The 24,960-nt window shown below is 36.2% G+C and overlaps 1 protein-coding gene across 18 annotated transcripts in view; it reads left to right on the top strand.

The window, feature by feature from the left end:
• LOC101707994 (PMS1 protein homolog 1-like) overlaps window positions 1–24,960 on the top strand; it is a 99,690-nt gene that overhangs the window by 38,158 nt on the left and 36,572 nt on the right. For all 18 annotated transcript variants that reach the window (XR_015448020.1, XR_015448021.1, XR_015448022.1 and 15 more), the window contains 4 exons: window positions 11,811–11,927; window positions 18,850–18,972; window positions 19,532–19,675; window positions 19,813–20,699. Coding sequence is in view for 15 of the 18 variants with exons in the window: in XM_087203127.1 (XP_087059253.1) it covers window positions 11,811–11,927; window positions 18,850–18,972; window positions 19,532–19,675; window positions 19,813–20,699 (1,271 nt within the window). In the remaining 3 variants the exon portion in view is untranslated. The remainder of the gene's footprint in view (window positions 1–11,810; window positions 11,928–18,849; window positions 18,973–19,531; window positions 19,676–19,812; window positions 20,700–24,960) is intronic.

The raw sequence follows: 24,960 nt of genomic DNA, 5'->3' as shown, positions 1-24,960 counted from the left end.
AACCAATTTAGTATTTCAGCTATTTCATATACACATAAATAATTTCATAGACTGCTAGTTGAGCACATAATCTTAATTTTATAAGTTCAAATAAGGGCTACTCCTGTGCTTCATAAGTGTTGATTTTTGTGAATACTTTCTTAAAATATTGTTTGTGTAGCATTCAAAGCATGTGCTTGCCACTGAGTTTTATCCCTAGCCCTCCCTGGTATTGCAGAAGCTGAATTGGATCTCGATAGTATAAAGAGGTTTTAACTGTTACTTGAGAGAGCAATGTGATTTAAAGAGTGTTCCCATCTCCATGTCGTAAGAGTCTGATTGAGGCCTGTTCATTTTGATATAATTATGTTTTGAGATTTGAACAAATGAAGACAAAATTTTGAAGGGTTGAATATCTCTGATTTCAGTCAGTCTGGAAAGAGGCCTTAGCCAGAAGCCAAAACCCAGCAATTTGGCCCTGGGGATTTGGTAGTGAACGTGGTAGCGCCATCTCCTGATACCACTTCCAAATCTCTAAGATGGTGGCTAAAGATCTGGATTATAAACTGAAGATAAATAAGTAGTGTCTTATAACTTGTATTTGGTATATTCTTAGTAGTCTTTGTTCATTTTGTCCTTCAATTAGGCCTCTTGGCGTTTTTACTCAGAGCACTTTGATGTTCCTCCAGCTCTGTTTCAGCTGTGCTATAGGGGAATCAAGGAAAGGTGTTGTACAATTGGGCCAGTGTTGAAGGTCGCACGCTGCTGCCCCATCCCCACCAGAGCTGTGAAGGCAGTATGCACACAGAGATTCCAGTTCAGGACTGTGGCTCAGATGCCTCTTCCTGGGGCAGAAATTACTCTTCCAGGACTAATCTGGAAAGTTTGGGTGGATTTTTATTTTTGTTTCCTTTTAAATTGATGTAGTTAGACTTCAAACCCCCTCCCCTCAATGGTTTAAAGTTAACTTGGGGCTGATTATCAAGTATGTTTTTGTTTGGTTGGTTGCTTGTTTTAGAGGGATTTGTTTCTTTTGAATGTTTCTTGTTGATTTTTTGCTATTTGTAAACTCATAATAACAATTTACATTAAATGTCTCATATTTTGTCACATCAATTTCTTTTACTTTTCACCCAAGTTCTATGAAATTACTGTATATAGAAAAGATAAAAGACAAATCCAAATTTATAAGTGGGACTGGTTTCTGATTCTGGTGTTTATCTACACTATTGTAAAGTGTCAGGGCTGGGGATGTAGCTCAGTGGCACCGCGACTGCCTTGCAAGCACAAGTTCCTGAGTTCAATCCCTGGTACGGAGAAGAAAAAAAGAAAGTGTCTAAAGTCTTCCATTACCCCTTGGAGAACTGAAAAAGGCTTCAGGTGTTCCCATTGCATTCTCCACCTACTGTTTTCCCAGGATGACATTTTTGCATCCTTGCCAGTGATTTGCATTTGTGGAGCCCCTTGTGGAAGGGCTACATCTACTTGATCTGTATTCCTCTTCGTACTCCCTGTGTGCATGCATGGCCCGGGGTGGTAATTAAATGAATTCAGCAGTGCTAAAGTCACAATACATAAATGTATAAAGCACCAATTTAAAACACTGTGGCTTCTCTTAACTCTGCTTCATAATAAAGTAAATTCTTTTGGGTAAGTTCATCCTTTTGGATTCCCTGGTAATCTCTTAGATTTTTACAGTTTTTTCGTTTGTATTTATATATACTGTTGTAGTCTGTTTCCTTTCCTGGAAGCTAAGTTATTGATAGTCTTCATTACAGAAAATCAAGAAATACATGAAGACTTCATGGATAGGACATAATGGAGTAGCATACTTGTTAGGGAATGTCTCTGAAAGCTATCAGTTTAGTGTATTTTGTTTCTGCTGACTTAATTCAGTGAGCACATTCAATTAAGAAATGATCTTTTAGCGATCATCTAACCAAATACATTTGTGTTAATAAATGGTACATGTGAGACCACTCACTCGGACAGGCTTTGTGAGAAAAAAGGTTTAATCAAGTGAGCAGAGACTGAAATTGGGGGCAGATTTCAGCAGCTAGCTGAGAAGACCCAAGTTTATTACATCCGTGTGTGGATGAGCTGACAAGACAGAGAGAGAGATCAACAGCTAGCTGGGAGAGATTTTTGTCTGTGGGTGGAAGGGCTAACATTGAGAGAGATATTAGCATCTAGCTGGGAAGAAAAGTAGGTTTAGGTAGGTATTGAAAAGGGAGCTATGAGCATAAGAAATGTTTATGACTGAGGGGCCAAGGACAGTCAGTGTGGGCTGTCTGCCTTATTTACTGAGAATGGCCTGTTGTTTGTTGAGAGCAGCCGGTTTGGTTTGCAAAGGTCTCATTCAGACCAGGCATGACAATTTGTATACTTTTTATTTATCATAACACAAACTTTTTACTCCAACACTAGGGAGTTTTCTTCTATTCAGTAGTATCTGTTAGGAAATCCTGCACAAATTTATCCTTTGAATATAGGCCAATGAGAGTTGATCAGATCTCTACAGATTTTTTCAACTGTAAAACTTTGATTTTTACGGGTATCTTCATATATTTTGGACACTTTCATTCCTCTCATGAAATTGAAATTTCATATTTTTATCACTTAGCATGATAAATGAGTATTAGAATGATTGATAATCATAAAATAGAATGTAGGACTCCTAGAACTTTTTATTTTCTTTTTTTCTATTTTTGAGGGGAGGTATTCATAGATCTTTATGTGTGAAATGACCACTGAAAAATTTTTTGTCCTGCCTCAAATATATTAACAGATAGTTTTTTTGGTTTTGGTTTTGGGGTTTGTGTGTGTGGTAAGTGGTAGTAGTGGTTTTTTTAAGGTCTTTTTTTCTTCTCCTTAAGTACTGGGGATTGAATGCAGGGCCTTCGCACTGAGCTACATCCCTATCCCTAGTTTAGTTTAGTTTAGTAGTTTAGTTTAGTTTAGTTTAGTTTGAGATAGGATCTCACTGAGTTACCCGGACTGGGCTCCAACTTGCGGTCCTGCTGCCTCAGCATCCCAGAGTTCCCAGTGGAATTAGGGGCGTGCACCTGCTTGTCAGACACAAATAGTATTTTTTAATCCTGGGCCATTCCCAGCAGTTTGAGTAGTTCGGTCTTAATCTGAAGGAGGACCATGTGGAGGGTATGGTTGCCTTGCAGAAGTGAGATAGCTTCATTTAGCATGAGTTATGAAGGGGTAAGACCAAGTTTAGAGTTGGGAAGTTTTACAAAGTACAAAACATAATAGTATTATATAGTAACATAAGGTATTCTGCTTAATAAGAATAAAAGGTAAAAGCTGAAGTAAATATTGTTAGAAAGCAGTAGTGGGTTGATTTGCAAGTAACCTTTTCTGTGAAATTAGAGATGAGAAGGATTTGCAGTTCCCTCAAGGTTCTGAGATTAAAGAACAGATCCAGAAGGCTGACCTGAAGTCAGTAGTATTGAGAAGGACAAATGATAGGCAGAGATTTCCTTTGTCATGTGTAGGTGGTGATAAACATACTCACAGACCTTAGAGGTGTTTGAAAAGATAAGCAGTGAACTTTGGAATGCTATTTACTTTAATATTTTGTCTGCCTTTTGTGAGGAGTGGTATTGGGGATTGAACTCAGGGCCTTTGCACATCCCCAGCCCCCTCCACCCTTTAATTTTATTCATATTTTGAAACAGGGTCTCACTGAGTTACTGCATTGCCCAGCCTGGGCTAGAACTTGTGATCCTTCTGCCTCAGCCTCCCAGAGTGCTGGGATTACAGGCAGTGCCATTTATATTTGTTACTTAGTCTGCTAAAAGTTTATGTATTTTAATTTAGAATTATAAAATGGATATTATGCTGTTGAGGAGCTGCTGAATATTATTACTAGAGTGTCAAGACAAACTATCTCTCTACCTGCTTTTTTTTTTTAAAGACAAAGAACAGATGTTATAAATTTTAGTTTAACAGTTGAGTAAGAAATTGCTAAATTGTGTTTGTACGCGAGGAGAGAAAAGAGATGGTTATAAACTTCACCTCTATGACCTAAAAACACATTGTGTTCTTTTTCGTGTTCCTCTTCTATATGTAATTTAAGTAGGATTTACTCTTTGCTTTGCTTGTCATCGAATAGTGTTGAGAGTCTTCTTACAATCACAGTATTCTGTTTTAAAAACTTGAGTTAACCAATGTAAAAAACAAACTTTGTTTTCTCTTCAATTATCTTAAACAAATTTAGCTTCAGTTGGGTAATTAAATATTTCATATCAGTTGATGTTGCTATATTAGGCTTTGTTTATAAGTTCGGAGTGATTATATAATACAATTTTTTTAAGATCTAAAGAGCTACACATGTAGAACTATATGGGAGACTTCTCTTATAAAATGAGAATAATTTTTAATTTATCTTTTTTCTTTTATGTGCTATGGTTAGAAAATGTTTCAGATCTTTGATAATTTTTAATCTTGAGGAAAAATCATATTAACAGTAGGACTTTCAGAGGCCATCTACAATCTTCCTTTCATCTTCAAGAAGGACTTATTTAACTGTTAAGAAAATTGGCTTTACAGTTAGACAAGCATGACTTCAAATTCTGGCCTTATAGCTTACTATTAATTGGTTTATATTACATGTCTGTCTAGGCTTCAACATCTTCATCTTTAAAATGAAATACACAGTAGAGTGTAACTTATGAAGTAAAATGAGATAAAGCATTCTTAGTCCAGTGCCTGCTCCATAAATTCTCAGTAAACGTTAACTGCTATGTTTGATGCTCTGAATAGCATTAAAATCTGGTTAGATTTTAAAAGGCTTGTTAGAGGAAATTGCCTTATAAATGGTTCTGGAGAAAGATGAGGTGGGCAGAGGCATTCAGGGCAGGCAGAGCAGTGTGTACAATGTCAGGTTATCAGAGGTCAGAGAAAGTTGGTGCAAGAGAAGGGGAAGTCAGGCTGCAAAAATTGCGTGGGTCCGGATTCTGAAGACCTGGTGTACCTTACATGAGAATGTGGACTATTGTACTTGGAAAGTGTTTGGTAGGAGACTAACAAAACAGAATAATTCTCCTGGTATTGGAGGGTGGACCCAATTATGTTGAGTCGTGTGTAAGGCTGTGGAAGCTGGTTCAGTCGTGTAGGCAGTTGCACAGGGCCTGAGAAAACGGTTTGAACAAGAAAAGCATTTCTGATTAGACAAGACAAGATCTGATGAGCAATTGGAAACGATATTTCGTGGTTTTAAAAACTACGAAGAAATCAGTCTCTACAATCTTCCTTTGAAAGTTAAGCAAAAATTAACTCGATGCTTTTATATTTTATTTTTTTTTCCCTGTGTATGTATGCCTGTATATGTGTGTGGTACCAGGGCTTTGTGAATGCCAGGCAAGTGCTGTACCTGAGCTATATTCTTGGCCCTTTTAAGGTTTTATTTTGAGCCAGAGTCTTACTAAATTGCCCTAGGCTTGGTTTCAGTTTGCCCTCATCTTACCTCAGCCTCCCAAGCAGCTGGGATTATTATATCTGGCTTTTATTGGATATTTAAATTCTGCTTTTACATGGTTCAAATAAAAAAGCAGGAAAGGTAGGATGCAAAATTTTATTTCTCGTTTGCCTAGCTCATTTAATTCCTTTCTCCCGTAGCGAAAACGTCTATTATTAATTCCTTTGTAACCTTCAGGAAAGAAAATAGTCGTGGATGTTCTATTCCAGAAAAAGAATATAAAATAAATATTTAAGTAGAGTCAAAGTGAACATAGGAGATTTGGAATTCAGAATTGTGTTGCATAAATTTTACCAAGATAGAATCAGTTTTGAAAGCCTGAGGCTGCTTAGCAATAGTCAATCATACTAATTCTTATTAGTAGAAAGTGATAATTGTTCTTTTAACAGCAGTATTGATATTGTGATGGAATAAGCCATAATTTTATGTTGAATTTAAAAGCTTTAGTAATATCTTAAGCTGCCACTGTGGCTCAAAGTTGCCATATTGCCAGTGTGGGAAAATAACCTTCTTTTTTTTGGTACCAGGGATCGAACTCAGGACCTTGTGCTTACGAGGCAGGCGGAACCACTGAGCTAAATCCCCGGCCCAAAAATGGCCCTTTTTAATGTTGTATTTTTGTCCCTATCCTTTCCTGAACCAGAGTCATTACAGTACTAATCCAGGAGTAGATGGCAATAGATACAGATCCAGTTAGATTAACTTGTAAGATCTTGGAAGTAGTAGTTAAGACTTCTAGATTTTAGAAAATTCAAATGTGAGCTTAGTATATTTGAGCATATGTTTTGCAGAAAGAATCTGGTTGCTGTCTTAGTCTGTTTTCTGCTGGGTAAATTATAAGCAGTAGGTTTATTTAGCTCATGGTTCTGAAAGCTGGGAAGTTCAAGATGGATGGGCCACCCCTGATAAGGGCTTCATCACAGCATGGTAAGCAAGCTTGAGAGACAGAGAAAATTGAACTGAACTCACCCTTTTTAAAATTAAGAATCCACTCTTGAAATAACTAACCTAATTGATTCATGAGGGCCCTGCTCCATGCCGTAGTATCAGTTCTATAAGTATCTACTCTTTTTTTTTTTTTTCCCGGTACCAGGGATCAAACTCGGGTCCTTGCGCTTGCGTAGCAGGTGGCGAAACCACTGAGTTAAATCCCTGGCCCTCTAAGTATCTACTTTTAATACTATTAGAATGGTGGTGAAATTTCAAATGAATTTTGGAGGAGACATTCAAATGATAGCAGCTGCACTTTAAATGAGTAGGGTATACTCTGTTTTGTATCCTGGAAGGAGTCACTATTGCATTTTTTTAGTTCATTGTGTGTCATCTCTGTCCAACCTACGTTTCCCTGTATATCACAGATTGCCTTTGCAATTGAGGTTTACTAATTAAATATTGGGTAATCTGACCTAACTTCATTTTTCTTCAAACAGTGTGTGTCAGTTTAGTAGGAACAAGGGAAAAGGGACAAGATGTATTTGGCTGACTTCAATCAAACCTAAGATGGAGTGCATGTAATAATATGGTTTTGATTGAGCTGGTTTTGGACTGTCATCATAGTGAGCAGAGTCAGATTCTTACTTGGCACATTCAGATGCTCCGACTTTCTGTGACCTAGATAGAAAACATATGGAGGTTTGTGTGTATTTTTAGCACATGTTAAGCTTTCAGCTTAAGGGCGAGATATACAAAAAACTTCAGGAAGTGAAATAATCTCTGTTTTTGAAAATTATGTAGAATTGATGAAGTGATAGAGAAAGCAAATTATATTTTCTTCCAGAAAATGTAGTTAAAAATTCAGTTTCTTCTGCACTCAATTTTTATTACATTTAATTGTTTAATTTAAATAACATATTTTGAAAATAAGTACTGCTTATGTAATAGTGAAGATTGTACCTGTTGGCAGACCTCTTTATTATTTATTGCTAATCCCAGTGTAACTAGTTGGAAAACCCTCCTAAACCAGCCCACTGATGCAATAATTCCCTACTATGAAATCATGTTTCTAAGTTGCTAGCAGCACTGTTCCCTTTAAAATAAAACAGACTTTTAAATCACATTTCTTGTTCTCATATGTCACAGCTTTTCTTGTTGAAGTGATCTTTTCACAATTCTGTATTCAGCAAGGAACACAGTGAGTTAGCAGACTTTCATTAATCAGCAGCTGAGATTTATACACCTGTACTTGAAGCATCACTGTAATGTAAACAAATAAATATACTTATGTTAGTGGTGCCTATTTTTTAGTGCAGTGATTTTAAGACATTAGTTTCTTGAAATATATTCTTTGCTATTAAAAAAAAAAAAATATATATATATATATATATATAGTCACTGGGGATGTGGCTTACTGGTAGACTGTTTGCCTAGTATGTATGAGGCCTCGGATTTGCTCCCCAGCCTGGTGAGAGTGCGTGTGCATGGAGTGAGTGGTTGCATGTGTGCATATGCATATCTGAGAGCCAACATAGCTTTAAAGAGGAACATTTTTTGTGAATAAGTTTTCATTGTACACTTCATTAGAAGAGACTTCTGATGTGAGTCATTTCATACAGTTGCTTATTCAGAACTTTATATACTTTCTGTTGTTTTTGAATATAGATATTCACCAGCTGCTGGCTGGCTTAAAACTGGCATCGTAGCAGAAGAGCTGCTACACACAAAGTCCTGTGTGCGTGTGTGGCAGTTCTTCAAAAAATTAAACATAGAGTTGCCATATGGCCCAACAGTTCTACCCCTATGTGTATATTCAAGAGACATGAAAACGTATGTCCACACCAAAATTTATCATTCGTAGTAGCCAAAAAGTGGAAGGAATCCAAGTACCCATCAGCTAATGAAAGGATAATTGAAATGTATCTCCATGCAGTGGAATAAATGATAATGAAGTATTGCTTTAACTTGAGTAGACCCTGAAAATTTCAGAGAGTGTTTATTGAACCTAGTGAGTACCAGGTGTTGTTGTAGGTATCAGGGACTCCACCCTGAACAAGCTGAACTCCCCATCTTCTCTTGCCACAGCCTTTTCTCCTGAATTTCCTGTTTTAGTGAAGTGATGCTAGTGCCATTCCAGTTTCCCAGGTCAGGAGCCTAGGACACATTTGTATAGTCAGTCACTAAATCACTTCAAGTCTGCTTTTAGCCTGTAGTCTGTCTGTCTTCTTTCCCTCTTACCAGTGCTGGTTCTGTAATCCAGCCCAGTGATTCTTAGTTATAGTAGTTAATATTAGTAAAATATGGTACTTTGCAAATGGCTTACCTTAAAAATAAAAACAAAAACTAGAAGGGTAATCCTATAAATGTGACATTCACTGGCTTGCAGTCCATTATACTTTTAGGAGTAGAAGAGAAAGCAGTAGCATGACAGTGTAGCAGGAATTAGCACTCTCAGGGCACCTATAGAAGTACCTTGTGAATGTGAACTTCATTTTGCATATCCTCAGTAAAAGCGGAGACCCTCTGAGTTGGATTACTCTAGTCATGTTATTTTGTTTGTTTTTTTCTTTAGTAATTTTTTTTTTTAAAAAAAAGAAAAACTCCATGTTATTCTAGTTTCACCTCTCACTAAACCGTTCTTGTCAAAGATCTCTTTCTGGGGCTGGGGATTTAGCTCAGTGGTTTTGCTGCCTGCTGCGCAGCGCAAGGACCCGAGCTTGATCCCCGGTACCAAAAAAATAAAATAAAATAAAAGCAGTAGATTTAAAAAAAAAAAAAAGATCTCTTTCTGACGTCCACATCTGATCATGGTATTTTCCCAGTTAGATTTTTCCAGTGAAATCTGTATTGCAGATAAGAGAAGCTGAACTCCTCTGTATCGTGTGCTAGCTTATTAATAATTTTGCTTCTATCTCTGTAGCTTCATCTCCAATAAGGCAAACTCTATGCTTTCATCTTTTGCATGTACTTTTTTATTTAATCAGGAATGATAAGTCAGAGAGGCAAACTCCTTTTTCCAGTCTTACCCACATCGCAGCTATATGTAGCAGACGTAGGCTCCGTTTTCCTTCTCCACTTTTAGCTTAAGAGCTGAGCCTCTTTTACGTTGGAATCTGGTATAAAGTAGATGCTCCATAAGCATTTATTAAACAAATTCAAAATTGATGTCTCCAAAAATTTTAATTTAGCCCAAATATTTATATAATATTTGATAAATTAAAAGATTGAATGAAAAATACCTATGATGCCTATATCTAACGTCTCCTGGAGCTTCAGACCTTAGCCTTTTTATTAACCTTTATGTGTAAATGTAGTTAACAAAACATATCACAATATTTTGTTTAGAAATAGACACATTAAACCTGTACCTTAATTTTTAAATTGTGTACAATTTATTTTTATAGTTTGATTTTATGTATTTTACATTCTTTTTCTAATACAGGTTACTTTCGCAGCAGTAGGTACTGAAAACTTGAATTTAAGGATGAAAAATACCAGAATTTTTTTCTAGTACTGCTGTTTTGCTGCACAGTTTTAGACTAATTACTCCACATCTGTATTTATGTAATATTAGTAAATGCAAGTGTTTGGAAATTTAGAAATCCTGAGGTGTGAGGATCTGCATAAGATTTAAGACTGATTCCAACAATTACCAGCTGCATTCTAGCGGCACTGGAGACAGAATCCAGGATCTTCCCAGTGAGCCACATCCCCACCTCACCCCTTTTTTAAAATTTTGAGACAGACTCTCACTAAGTCTCTAAATGGCTCAGGCTTGTGATCCCCCACCTCAGCCTCCCAGAGTGCTAAGAATACAGTAGTGTGCCACCATGCCCAGTGCTTTTTAGACATTTTTATTTGGGTTTCTTTGATTCTAGGACCACCAGTTTGACTAAAGAAAAATTTTTTTATCTTTAGATGACTAGGTTAAAAATAGTTTTGTTTTCTGAGGTTATTTGTTAATACTATCAAGGTATTACATAGCATATCACATGACCATGGAGGGTACTCATGAAAAGTGCCTTTGTCAGACAGACACTCTATTTTTTGGGGAATTCCTCTTTCAAGTCTGGATTTGGTTCTAAATTATCACTCCCTTTTACCATAGAGGAGGAGAGAAATGTTGGAAAGTGAAAAAGAATGAGAGGTTTAGAGCCAGAAAGATTTGGGTACATGTCTTAAATATGTGACCTACTGTCTACAGTATTTTGGGGGGAAAATTAATTTCTTTGAGCTTCACTTTTCTTGGATCTACTCTTAACACTGTTAGAATGGCAGTGAAATTTCAACATGAGTTTTGGAGGAGACGTTCAAATGATAGCAGTTGCACTTTAAGCCAGTGGCGTGTACTCTGTTTTATATCCTGGAGGGAGTTGCCACTGCATATTTTTAGTTAATTGTGCATCATCTTTGTGCAACTTACTTCTCCCTATATATTACAGATTGCCTTCACAATTGAGGTTTACTAATTAAATATTGATAAACAAAACTACTTCCTTTTTTAAAAAGCTTTTTTGGTCTGTGCACCACACTCTTAATGTTCTTTCTACCTCTGTGCCCAGAGGTCCCTCTTGAATATTGATATTGATGTGCTTTCTTCTTGGTCCTTTGCACATTTTTATCAGTACTTAGGGAGTGCCAGGTGAATATTTGTTGAGCAAATGGATTGTTTCTATATTGACAATTTCTCAAGGGACTTGACTATAAATGGACCTCATTAATTGAAGAGATTGCAGATTACACCCGATTGTGCATTTCACAAAGTGTGTTTTAGTGTGTCTGGGCCATGGTTCTCCTAATCTACCCTACCTACTACATACTACATACATGTAGTGAAAAAAATCCAAATTCATCACGTCTCCCTATGAGATTCAGTTAACTGTAAGTTCTCTGTATTTTAAAAGTAATTAGAAAAGGTAATGTTAAAGTTCTTGCTTTTTCCAAAATTTTTGCACTTATTGAACTATTTACAGAAATCCCTTAGCAGCATGGCTGTCCATCCTCTATAAAATAATAATTATCTTACTTGGAGTAACACTTAAGTTGTAAGTGCACTTTGAAGTACATATTCTGAAGTTTAGGATGAGAAAAAGAGAGAGAATATTGAATGAGACTGTTTTATGCCACAGTGATCTGTGTGCTTGCCTACCTTATATATTTTCATTTCTGAACAACTCTGAAAAACAGCCCTTTGTCAGGAGAAGGCCAAGGATAAGGGAAGTTGAAAGTATTGAACACTACAAATCATACAGCTTCTAGAGTTTGGAATCAAGGTTTGTTCGGTCAGACTTTATAGCTCTCGAGTCCATTCCATAAATATATTAATGACTATAGAAACAATTTCTGTAAGTTCTTGAATTCAGTAACTGAGTTGTGTTAACAGTTGTGTATGTCATTTCATCTGTAGGCAGTTATTTGGCAGAAAACTAGAGTATCTGACCACAAGACGGCTCTCATGTTAGTTCTGGGGACCGCTATTATGGGCAACTTGGAGTCTTTTCAGTACCACTCTGAAGAATCTCAGGTACGCACAAAAATGTTCTTTCATAATTTTGACTTGGTAATGACGTGGTTAAAATATTTCTCTTTTGGGGAGTTAGAATAAGAGGTTTTTCTTGTGACTTTTTTAATCAAAATATGTATATAAAGTAGGTAGGAAAGAAAATACATATAAAACTAACCTCTTTCCCCAGCTCTGCTTTTATCTTTCTTTTTGCTTAAATTGATTTTTAAAAAATAATTTTCAATTTAGAGTCTTACTTCCTTTAGACTGTAAAATTGTTGAGCTTGCTTATCTTTTCTTTCCCTTTCCCATTATATATACACACTCAAACTTTCTTCGCTCAGTCTATCAGCTTTAGTGCTGACTCCCTATAATGCTAGATGATACTTCCCCTCACTTACTTGCTCTTTCTTCTTTTCAATTTTGTCCGTAAGACATTCTTATTATCAAGCTGAATAGCATATTTTCATATGTAATTTTGTTGTTGCTGTTGTTTGCAGTACTTTAGGAGTGAACCCAAGGCCTCATGTTCTACCATTGAGCCATACTTCTGGTCCTGTAAACATTTTTGCTTTGCTTTATTTTGTTTTGTTTTGTTTTGAGACAGAGCTATGTATTTCAGTCTGGCTTTGAACTCACTAAGTAGTCCAGGCTGGCCTTGAACTCATGGCGATCCTCCTGCCTCAATCCCCTTTCCCCCCAAGTGCTAGAATTAACAGGTGTGCACCACTATTCCCGGCCCTGTAACCATTTAAGTCTTTCATCTTTTGTCTGAATATTGATTTCCAAAGGTTGAACATTTATATGGAGTATAAATTATTATGACTGTACGTGGTTTTCATTGAAAAACCTACTGTTGTGTTGGGATTACACTTTTCACAGGATCCAGTATTATGTCTCTTATGCCATACAAATGAAAATATTCCTATTGTCTCGATTAAATAAAATTTTTCTTTCTTGTATTACCATCAGTTGCCAAAATTTATCAGTTTTTCTTTGCTTTACATGTGAACTACCTCATAGAAGTTTTTAGTTTTTCTGAGATTTCTGAAAGTTTTTAAGTGAAATTTTCCTCAGCAAATCAGTAAAAAATTCTTTTGATCATAGAATAGTTTGTAATCCATTCCATTCCCTCTTTTTAAAGTCGTTGATCTTAGAACCCACTTATCTCTTATATGGATTGATTGTATTTTAAGGTTCTCATCCTGAGATATATTTAAATCAGAACACTGATTTGTTCCATTAATTCTTATATCATAAGTGTTTGTTGATACTCATTCTCAATGTTTTGAAGGTACAACTTTAAATATCTTCCACAGAAAGGGGACACAAGAGATATACTTTGCACTTTTGATGTTGATGTTGTTGTAGACACAGAATTATAGATTAATTGAAGAGTTTTTCCGGGCCAGGGATTTAGCTCAGTGGTTCCACCGCATGCCTCACAAGCACAAGGACCCAAGTTTGATCCCCGGTACCAAAAAAAAAAAGAAAAAGAAAAAGAAAATACAAAATAGTTTTTCCTTAGAACATTGAAGACATTGAGTATCTCTTTGATCATCTGTTGTTGACTCGAAGATTAATACATAGTAGTTCTTTCTAGATAATTTTTTTCTCTTTGAAAATTCTTTAGATCTTTCCTTCATGTTTGTTCTTAGATTTTATAAAAAATTGTCTAGATCTGTGACTTGTTAGGTCATCATTGTGCTCAGCAATTATGTGGCCCTTTTGAATCTGGAGACTCATTTCTTTTTATTCCTGGGTTATGCATTTCCATCCATTAACACCGTTTCTCTCCCTCTCACTCTCCACTGATTAGGACCTTCTCTTTTCTCAAGTTTTGCATCTTTTCTTTTTTCTGTAAGTTTTGGGAGATCTCACTGACTGTACCCTTTAATTCTCTTAGAATAAACAATTGAATTGTTTGCTTTGAAAGTTATGTTTAATATCACAGGGCTTATTTATTTATTTATTTGTTTGTTTGTTTGGTACCGGGGATCAAACTTGGGTCCTGCACTTGCGCAGCAGGCCCCAAAACCACTGAGCTAAATCCCCGACCCCCAGTTTTTATTTTTTTATAACTTCTTATGAATATAAAATCTTAACTCTTTCTAAAGATACTGTTTTTGTTTTTAAAGTATTTCTTCTTTAAATAATCTTTTTCTTAGGTTTTGTTCTGCTAACCTAAAGTCTTTTTTGCAAAGTGTCTGATTCTCTGTCTTGCCCCATGAATAGAAAATAGGAAATCTAACTGGGCTGTCCTTCAGTGTTGTGTAATCAAGATCATCACCTCGTTCCTAGATTCTGGGAGAGTCCCAGTTGCCCTAAGGGGGTGAGGGCCTAAGGTTTAATCTGCATACCATATCCTTGCTGCTCGGGTTCTTAAGAAACCGATTATATCTGTCTCCCTGCATCCATCTTCTTCTTTTCTGTTTTTCCTTCCTTTCTTTCCTTCTAGTACAAAGTTACATGAATTGGAGTCAAGACATATTGTCATTCAGTTTTATTAGAGAAGAGGCCTTTTGTTTGGTTGGCTGCTAACTTTAAGCCTGTAGGATCTCTGGAATTCTGTTGCTTGTTGTAGCTGACTCAGGATGCTAAGGGTACATCTAAATTCCCTCTGGGTTCCCTGTAGCTTCATAGGACTCTGTTGCCTATGTGTCCTCATGCTCACGATGCACTGGCTGTCCTAATTTGTTCTACAGACTAGTAGTGTTGGCATCAAATGGAAGCGTATTAGAAAAAAAAAAAGTCTCATCTACTGAATCAGAACCTGCATCTTTACAAGGTCCTTAGGTGCACCATGCAGGAATGGAAAGCAGTGATCTAGACCCTGGTAAGCTATAATTCTGTGCGTGGGTGGAACTATTGCAGGAGTCAGTCCTGCAATTGAGAATTATTTTCCCAGTCCATTTTGAGATAAGTTTTCAGATCTGATCTTGCCCATTTATTTTTAAATTTTCTTTTGAAATAGGATCACTTAAAGATAGCTTTATGGTAATCTGTCAGACATCAGAATTATTGCTATACCTTCATGTGTTATTTTTGCATGGAGGAATGCAAAGAATTTGGAAAGCGTGTGCTGGTGTTCCATTTACATGGTACTCAAGGGTTGGAGTCTGGTGAAACTGATCATATCAGTCCATCCCTCTTCTGTCCTTGCACTGTGTGTCTAAACAGGTGTTATGTTTGTGTTGCCACCAGCCACCCATCACCACTCCATGCTCTTTATTTTCATGTTCTTCTTTTCTCTTATATTGCTTGTGTAGTTAGAGGAGACTTGTCCTGCATCAGAGTTTCTTTGAATCACTTCTTGTCCCTGGCTGAAAGCAATCCTGAGTTGATTTTCAGCTCCCATTACATGTCTGTAAGTTGTGAAACTTGTCCACCAGGGCCTGCTTACTGCACTGGGATGACAGATCCATTGGCTCATGGGAACTGTGGGTGTAGAGCATCTTTGTATGTCTCTTCCCTTAATGCGAGAGTCCATTTTTTAATCTGTAGGGCCCTCATATGGGAGGAACAACCTTATTGTGGATGATAGTCTCAACTGAGCCACTACTGTAGAAGTTTGGTTAGGTATTTTTCAGGTGTGGCTTTTTGACCTGATGGAGCTGCTTATGACATTTCTGCATTACTCCGTGCTAACTTCTGCATGAATTCCTTGGTGCTGCCTAATTTTTAACCCCTAAACCATATTATCTGTTTTTAGGATTTAGAATTATTTTCATATTCTTCTTTCTAAACTTGATTTGTAGCTACTCATTTTAATTTGTTTACAGTCATACCTTTTTACTCCACTGCTCTAAAACTTGTCAAATTTGGTATTTTGATGTGAAAATTTTGTCCCAGTCATTTCTTTGGTACTTGATGTGCAGGAAAACTTGTTGAAGTCAGTGGCCTCATGACTTGTTATCCTTTCCAGCCAAAGCAGTTTGTTGGGTACTCATTGTGCCTTCCAGAACCAATTAACAATAAGTACCAAGGTATCACTGTACTAAGTTCAAAGTCCTTTTCATATTGCTCTGTCATTTCTGTTTTCCTGAGGGAAAATCCTCTTATTCTCTGCTATTTTATATGCTTTGAAATTTTAATTTTTGAAATTATTTTGAATGCAGGTTTGCTTTTGTTGTTTTGTTTCCTCTCCTCACTTACCTCCCCCATTCCATAGTTTCTGGCAGATACTCCCCTCTCCACTCTGATTCAAAACCAGGTGCTATGTTAGCAGTTGATGCCTCAGCCTGCCAAGATTTTAGACTTCTTTTCCTAGCCAACTTGGCTTAGCCTTGTTCTTGGTTTTGGAGCTGTCTCTGTTCTTTCCTGTGACCCTGGCAAGCAGCTCCAGACAGTGGTCATGCAGCATTTTAAAGTTTGTTTGTTTTTTTCCGGAGGTGGTGGTATATGAGCTCTAGTTCAAACAGAAAGACTAATTTCAGTCCCCTGCCTTGTACAGTGTTCTGTCCTCACCTTCTTGCCAGAATTTAATTTCCAAATGGCATACCTTGTGTCTGATAGTACAGCATGTAGGACTTTTACCTTTAACCATCACTCCCTGTTACATGTTTTGCATTCATAAATCATTATTTGTCTTGCTTTTATGTGGCTGGGTCTTTTTAAATTACTTTAGAAATTGATTTTGTCACTGCTGTGTAGTTTGTGCTTGGGGGAGAAGGGAATTTTCACATGAACTTGTTTCACTCTTCTAACCAGAGTACTTAAGGTATTTAGAAATGTAACTCCATGTTTGTTATGATGGATTTTATGGCTAAAAGGGGAGAAAGATTCGTGTTAGGTGACCCATAAAGGTTATATCAACATGATGAGTGGAGAAGAGGATGTGGGCTTTATAGACTCTGTAAATGGCAGGACTCTCATAGTAAAGGAATACAGGAGAATCTGGTTGGACAGCAGGGCAGAAGTGGGGTGACATATTATGAAGCTTTGAGCTTGAGACTATTTTTCTGACAGTTGCAGTTAGTAAGCATTTGGGAGTGAGAGAAATAGAAACTATAGTATCTATATCTTAGCATCATTTTATATGGTTAGTTGTTGAAACTATAGTTGTGAAAAAAATTATAGTAATTGGAGTGCAAGAAAAAAGAGTCTAATGATGGCATTCAGAGGGACCATTATCATTTATAGGGCTACTGAAAGAAGAGAAAACGAGGAAGTGTCGTAGAGGAAGCAGAAAGACCCGTGCAGATCCGTGCAGTGGGGTGCTTCCAAAAGGGGAGCCGCCCGTAATGGCAGGGCCTTCAGGGGGGCAAATAAAATGACTGCAGCTGGTCATTAAGGCAGAAGCCAACTTAGAAAGAGGGTTGAAGAGGAAGAAAAGAGAGGCTCATAGCTGAGAAGCAACCAGGAGAGTAGAATTTGTACTTTGCCTTCCATTTCTAAGTTGAGGCCCAGAATCTTGCAAAGGCGGTCTCATTTTTATTTTGTTGCACCAGTTTGGTCTTTTGTATTTTATTTCTAAGAACTGTTTCATTTTGCATTCTATATAACTTAATATAGCTGGTTAAGATTACCATAAATCATTGTAGAGTAATGTACAGCATAACATGCAGTAATTATAAGGTAGAGGGAAAGGAAGCCACTAACAACTATCTATTTTTTCATTTTCTTCTTTATTCTTACCCTTTCAGACCAGAGGGCAGATTTTTTTTTTTAAATCACACAACCAGTAAATGTTTCAGACCTTAAATAGTCTTTCCCTGATGCCCAGTAGGTGTTTTAAGAAGAGTCTCATGTTACCTGGTAAATTATACAGCCATTTATAAAGGCTGTGAAGTTTTGCAGTTAATTAAGTGGTATCATTTTGTAATGGATTATCCAGATTTATTAATTTATTTTTTCTAATTGGCACAATTTGGCATCCTGACAATAATGCACTTAGTGTTCTAAAACTGGTAATGCACCTCCTTCAACACGTATTTCCAAGGGGAGGGACACCCTTAGACAGAGGTGATAGCCTACAGGCTTGTATTGGTAAGGAGTTTCATGGTTTCTGCTCAACTAAAAATAGCATGCCTACTGACATCCTTGCTTTCTTTAACCTAAGTTACAATTTTACTATTGGTGTTTCTCAGCAGATTAATAATACATCGCATTCTAGTTGTTTCAGATAAGAGATTATAGGCCTGTATTTTAATTGACCAAAGTCACATAAGCTAGTAGTGGAGCTAGGATTCAAACCCTAGCAGTCTAGCTCTAGTCTGTACTTTTAACATTCTCTATAGTGTCTTTAGCTGTGTTAATTAGCTAAGGGTAAAAGGAACATGTTCTCTGCCTCACACCCCTTAAATCTCTCTCTTTCTCTGGTTATCTTTTCATGTATCCTTTCTTGTATCCTTTTCCTTGTATCCTTTTTCCTCCTCCTTCATATATTTGTAGCATAAGAATAACTTGTAAATAATTAGTAACATTTTTGTAGAAAATATCTTTAAGCAAAACTGAAGGAAGATAAAGTGCAATGGGTTGGTTCCCCAAGGAAGTTAATTCAAAGAATAAAAGACATTTTTTTAAAAAATTCTGAAATGCAGCCTCAGTAAGATTAGCATTGTGGTATACTCAAAGATATACAGCAACTTCTTCATGGTTAAGAGAAAAGGACAGACATCCAGAAAGAAAGCATAGAGTGCAAAAAAGAAACTAAAAAGAAGGTAAAGCTGAGTAGAGAGCAGGTGCAGTTTGTCCTATGACTGTTAAATAATTAAAAGTATGACTGAAGATTTTATAAATGTTCATTTTTCCTTAGAGTTATAAACACCAGTTTAGTATGCTGCAGGATTTTCTTCAAGGTTAATTCTTCAGATATGACATATATAGCTCTTTAGATCTTAAGTTGAAAATCTATTTTTTTTAACCTTTTAATGTATTTGTATAGGGCTAGACCATTGGATGTGGATATTGGATACTCTATGACTGTTTATTATAATTGCAGATTTATCTAAGTGGATTCCTTCCAAAGCTTGATGCAGACCACTCTTCCACAAGTCTTTCAACTCCAGAGAGGAGTTTCATCTTTATAAATAGTCGACCTGTCCATCAGAAAGATATATTAAAGGTAATCACTTTTAGAAAAAAGTATCACTTTGGTCAGAAATTTAAAACCAGCTCTGACATTCGTTAGAGTGTTACAAGAATGACTACTAGAATTTGCTCTAAAATAAGGAAAAGAAGGCAATAAACAGATAATCACTTATTAAGCATTGTACTGGGTATTATTTACATACTATGTTTTGTTTTCTCTGTACAACAGCGCTGATGCATAATTATCCCCATTTGTACTGAGGAAACAAATGTTAAATGACTTACTTAAGGAAAGTAGCCAGAAAGTAGCAGTTTTGATTTGAACTCTAGGCCTTCAAAACTTCTATGTCACTATGATTTTTAGCCTTGAAGCCAGCTGCGCTGGATGCCTGTGTTTCTTAGGATGCTTGTGCGCTGTGTGGGTTCGGGGCCTCCACAGGACTGTCACGACTGCTTACGTGCTGGTTTTCCCACTGGTTGGTTCCAACTGCTCAGTGTTTCAGTTGGATCTGCTCCTTTAGATGGTATTTTAAGGTTGGCAGTACTGTATTTAAATGGTACTTTTGTGTTTTATTCACTACGTATATTTCTAGTTAATCCGACATTATTACAGTCTGAAGTGCCTAAAGGAATCTACTCGTTTGTATCCCATCTTTTTTCTGAAAATTGATGTACCTGCAACTGATGTGGATGTAAATCTAACAGCAGATAAAAGTCAAGTATTATTACAGAATAAGGTAATGTTTTCCAGATAATTTTTGTATTAATTTATGCTATATAAATGTATGCAGGCTGTTTTTATATAAAAGACTTGTTTATTTATAGTTTTCTTTTTTATTCATTTTAATTTTATCTGTTAATTTGTATTTTTTAGGAATCTGTTTTAATTACTCTTGAAAATCTGATGACAACTTGTTATGGACCACTACCTAGTACAAATTGTTATGAAAATAATAAAACAGATGTTTCCTCAACTGACATGGTTGTTAGTAAAACAGCAGAAACAGATGTGCTTTTTAATAAAATGGAATCATCTGGAAATAATTACCCAAATGTTGATACTTCAGTCATTCCTTTCCAAAGTGATGTACATAATGATGACTCAAGAAGAAACACTAATAATTATTCAAATCAGCAGACAAGTATTGATGAACATTGTGATGATGATTTTAGTAGTAAAAATTCTGATATTAATAAGGACACTAGAAATACATTTCAGAAAAGCCCAGTGAATAACTTACCATCAGAGGATGCCCAGAGTGCTGGTAATGAAATTGGTTTTTTAGGTTCTGTTAAGGATGCCCAAGTAGAAAATGGTGGTAAAAGCCATATAGATAAAAAGGGGGGAAATGAAGCAACAGTTCTTGAGAAGTCCTTAGAAATTTGTGCAGATGACTGGAGCAAGGGAAGTGCCCTTAAGAATTCAACAGGAGAGAATATTGAACCTGTGAAAATTTTAGTGCCTCAGGAAAGTTTAGCACATAAAGTGAGCAAGAATAATCATTCAAACCTTGAACAAGAAAATCTCAGAGACGGCCCCTGTAACAAAAAGTCAAATGTGATAGATAACAAATCTGGACAGCTGACAGCCTATGATTTAATTAGCAATCGAGTAATCAAGAAACCCATGTCTGCGAGTGCCCTTTTTATTCAAGAACATCGTGCTCAGTTTCTCATAGAAAATCCTAAGACTAATTTCGAGGATGCAACAGTACAAATTGAAGAAATGTGGAAGACATTGAGTGAAGAGGAAAAACTCAAGTAAGTTTCCAGAGCTTGCATGTGACCTGACTGCTCAGCTCTTTCCATTCTATATGACTCACTGGTTTTTAAAAAGTTTTTTTTTTTTTTAACTTCTTATTTATAGAAAACCAGAATGGAAAATGCCTCTTGGCTTGGCTAGAGTGTATTTTTTGGTATCACTTTTTTTTAAATTTAGGGTCTTTGGGGGGATTATTTTTTGTTTTAAAATGGATTGTTTTCTTTGTACAAGTCTCAACTGCTTTCTGATTTGTTAAATTTGCTGTTAAAGGTTTCTATTATCCTCATTTTGAAACCACCATTTTCTTTTTTAAAAAATTTAACTTCTGTGGCAGGACTTTTTTAAAAAAAGTTTTGTACTAGAGTTAAAACAATGACATTTTTAATTTCTTAACTATGCTTTTTAAAAAATTAGTCTCTAAAATGTATAACACAATACAAAGAATTGTATTATTCTGGGATCATTTTAGTGCTATTAATACTATTTCTTCTAAGTATAATTCAAGTTTTGCCTCTATAATGTATTTTTTTTTATTGGTGCTTTATAACCTATACTGGGTGTTTTGGGGATGTAAATAGGTGGTGGCTTTATGCCTGATTTAAATATTACTCGCATATTTAGATCAGATGATCTAAATAAATGTTCCAAAATACTAATGGTGTTTCTGATTGGCTTAGAACACTAAATACAAACATAAACAATTATCTCTTGAGTGATCTAGCAGGAAAAAAAGTAGACTTATACCTCCAGTCATCTGTTGCCAAAAGTGTCTCAGTACTATGTAAAATATCTGAAAAAAAAAAACTTTCTAAATGTAATCTGTCACCTAGAGTTATATTTGGTAATAAACTATATGAGTATTAATGGGTTTTCTTTTTTTCCATTAGCTCATTCAGCATTATAAAGACAATATCAGATTAAAAATAATAAAGAGCACTGTTAACACCAATATGGAAAGCTTCCATAAATTAACTTTTTTCTTTGGCCTCTTTTAAAAATTTTCTTGTAAGGGGAGATGGAGGCTGTGTTTTGTTCTCTTTCAAACAGTACAGTGAACTTGTCACCCCATTTTCTTAGATGTCATCTCATGAGCAGTTCTGCTTCATGCATACCTTTACTCATTTTACCTCTCTACTCCCTTTGATTTCTGAAGCAGATTCTAAAAATAATGTCACCTATTTTAGAAGTGTTTTAGTGTATATCTCTAAAAGGTAAGAGATTTGTGTTTTAAACAACAGAGTAATACAATTAGCCTTTTTTTTAAAGCATGGAATTCGGGGGGGGGGGGGTTGGTACCGGGGATCGAACTCAGGTCCTTGCACTTGCGGGGCAGGCATCGGAACCACTGAGCTAAATCCCCAGCCCCAAAGCATGGAATTCTTAATACATTAAACTATTGATGTTTAGATTTCTAATTATTTCATAAATGCTAGATTTTTAGAAGTTTATATTGAAATCATCATGCAAATAAAGTTTCATAGTTATGTTTGTCTTTAGTTTTACCTAATTACAGTTATTGAGTGTGTTAAAGATAAGTGGATTAGGTCTGGGAGTGGTGGTGCACATCGCAATCCCAGCTGCATCCTGCTGAGGCAGGAGGCTGGCAAGTTTGAGATCCTGTCTCAAGAAATAAAGTGGGCTGGGGATGTAGCTCAGTGGTAGAGCACTTGTAAATATAGCATGTGCAAGGCCCAGGGTTCAGTCTCCAGTACCAAAAAAGGGGGGATGCTAAGTGGATTTCATTGAAACGTGGCATGGTACCCCATAAATATATGTATCAGGAGGAAAAAGATGAGTAGGCTTAACTTTTAAGTACAGTACCCATTAAAGTTGAATTGCATCGCCTAGAGAGAGGTGACAGATTGAGGATTGTCTGAGAATAGAAACAAACCATGGATGTGTCCAGTTCTCGTGGAAGTAGGAACAGTACCTAACAGCTTAAGATGGAACTGTGCCTCCATTTGTTCTTTCAACAGCAAGTAGTACTACAGTTGTCTTTTGGGGGCTGTGTTGTTTCTCCTTGTGGGTCCCAGGTGTCAGATTACTAGGATTATGGTTCATAGTCCTCATCTAGTAATTGTTTATGATCAGGTAGTATGTAGAACCACCCCCATTTTTTTCTATCTCATATTGCCATCAGGTAGACAAATGGAACAGCAGGGCTTAGAAACTACACATAGCTTCTAACAAGGGTCATTCTTTGTTAACTTTTGATAAAAATGTTGTCAATCTCATGGATTGTTATGATGATGGAATCATGTATTGATAAGACACAAGATCAAAGACAGACCCAGAAAATAATTGATTAATATGTGAATATTATCAGTTTTTAATTTGTGAAAGGGAATTTCACTGTTGTGAATGACATTTTTCACTTACTGAGTCAAGATTCAATTTAATTTGGACTCCAGAAATAGAAATTTGTCATGAAAATGTAAGTATCTTGGAAGCAGAAGTGTAGTTGTATGTCACACAATGCTGTTTTACAGTCTTTCAGAGCCAATCAGTGATGGCGAACCTACAGTACATGTGCTGCAGATGGCTGTTTGAAAACTCTGAAAGGTTCGGAGCTTTTAAATGAGACCATCACAGGCCTACGGTCCATGGGCTGTGGTCAGCTGAGTCCAAAATCATAAATGAGAGACTAGAACAAAACAGATATCTCACCCAAGAATGACATTATTACCACTTGACTTTTGGACTTTATCTTGGAATTCTTACTATGATCCTAAATTCTGCAAGGAATATAAAGCATCTAAGAGTAGACTCCTCTTCTACAGTTCATTCCATCTTTCCTTTATTCCTGTTCTTCCTCTTTTCCATTCTTTCTCTTCTTTCCTTCCTCCTCTCCATTCTCTTTCTTCAAGTAGGAAATATTAAAGATTTTGTGTGTGTAAGGCCCTGAGTACTCCAGCTCCTCACTTTAGTTATAAAGAAAACATACTTTCCTTATGCATAAGTGGTGCATTTTACTGAGGAAGACATATTTAAGCAACTAGTAATCATAGAATGAAGTGACTTTTAAGGTAAGGAAAACATACAGTTATTAAAACACTTAGCATTTGGGCTTAATTTCATCTATGGGACCAGAAGTTTTTTCCCAGAGTAGAAACTAACAGAGGTTTTAAGGACTCGTCAGACTGGGAGGAATGTAGTGTTATTGGGGAGCTGAAAACTGCATGAAAGTGTATGGTAAGAAAAAAAGATGAAGAAGGCAGGAACCAGAGCATAGGAACCTAAGAACTAGAATCGGGGTTTTCCAGCTGTGAACCTTTGGCTAAGAGCTTAGGACAGACTAGAATGGGAGATGCTTGTAGTTTTTGTTTTTTTAAGGATTTTTTTGTACCCTCGTTTTCTTAACCTTTTTCTCCATTGAATTACGATCCCTGTTTGAGCCTGTAACCTGCCACTGAGGTCTCAAGTCGTTTGCTGTTAACTTGGGCGTTCATTTGCAGTAGCTGTAAATATATTTCTTCTTAAAATAACTCAAAGTACTGCAGTTGCAGTACTATTGAAAATGGGAGATTAACTACAATTAAATGTAATCTCGGGGACATTATTTGATTTGATTACTGATCAAATCAGGATATTTTCCTTTCAAGTTGCTGAATCTCGTAATGAGATTGCTACAAAGGTGGCAGCTGATTTACTTGACATTTACCTAATATTCCTTCAGACTTAGCTTTTTTTTATTTCCCAGGGAACTAATTAAATTGACTTTGAGTAAATCAAAAGATTAGTACCATATGTGAAAATTTGCACACTATAATTAATTACAAATGGTAACCTTTGTCTTGAACTCATTTTCCACCACAAAGGAAAATTACTGAATTTTGAATGTCAAAGAGCTAAAAATACTTATTTGTAATGCCCATTGAAAATCATGTGTTTTATATAAGTAATCCGAAACTTGACATTCTAAGGATAAATGAGAGAAAGTAATTTTTAAAAGTGTATTGCATGTTAAGTAAATGAAATGATGAAGCCAGGTCCTAATCAGGTAATATTGCCTCATATTTCTTCACTAAACATGTACAGCACTGAAGGCAAATTATATGGTGTCATGGGCTTTTGATCTCACTTTTAACATTTATTATAGTTTACTCAGTAAGGCCGTTTTTCAACATTTGGGACTATTTTCATGAATTATGAACTGAGAATAGGATAATAGTCTTTTGACGTATTCCTTGAAATTCTTCATATAAATATCTCAACATCTAGTCATTTGAGAAGCAGACATTTGACTTTTCCTTCTGAGAA

Source organism: Heterocephalus glaber, unplaced genomic scaffold (assembly GCF_053883595.1).
Source record: "Heterocephalus glaber isolate CG9 unplaced genomic scaffold, H.glaber_assembly_v1.0 deba00001783, whole genome shotgun sequence".
In the NCBI taxonomy this organism is placed as follows: Eukaryota; Metazoa; Chordata; class Mammalia; order Rodentia; family Bathyergidae; genus Heterocephalus; species Heterocephalus glaber.
The sequence above is the reverse complement of the archived record's forward strand: the minus strand, read 5'-3'. Positions and strand labels throughout refer to the sequence as shown.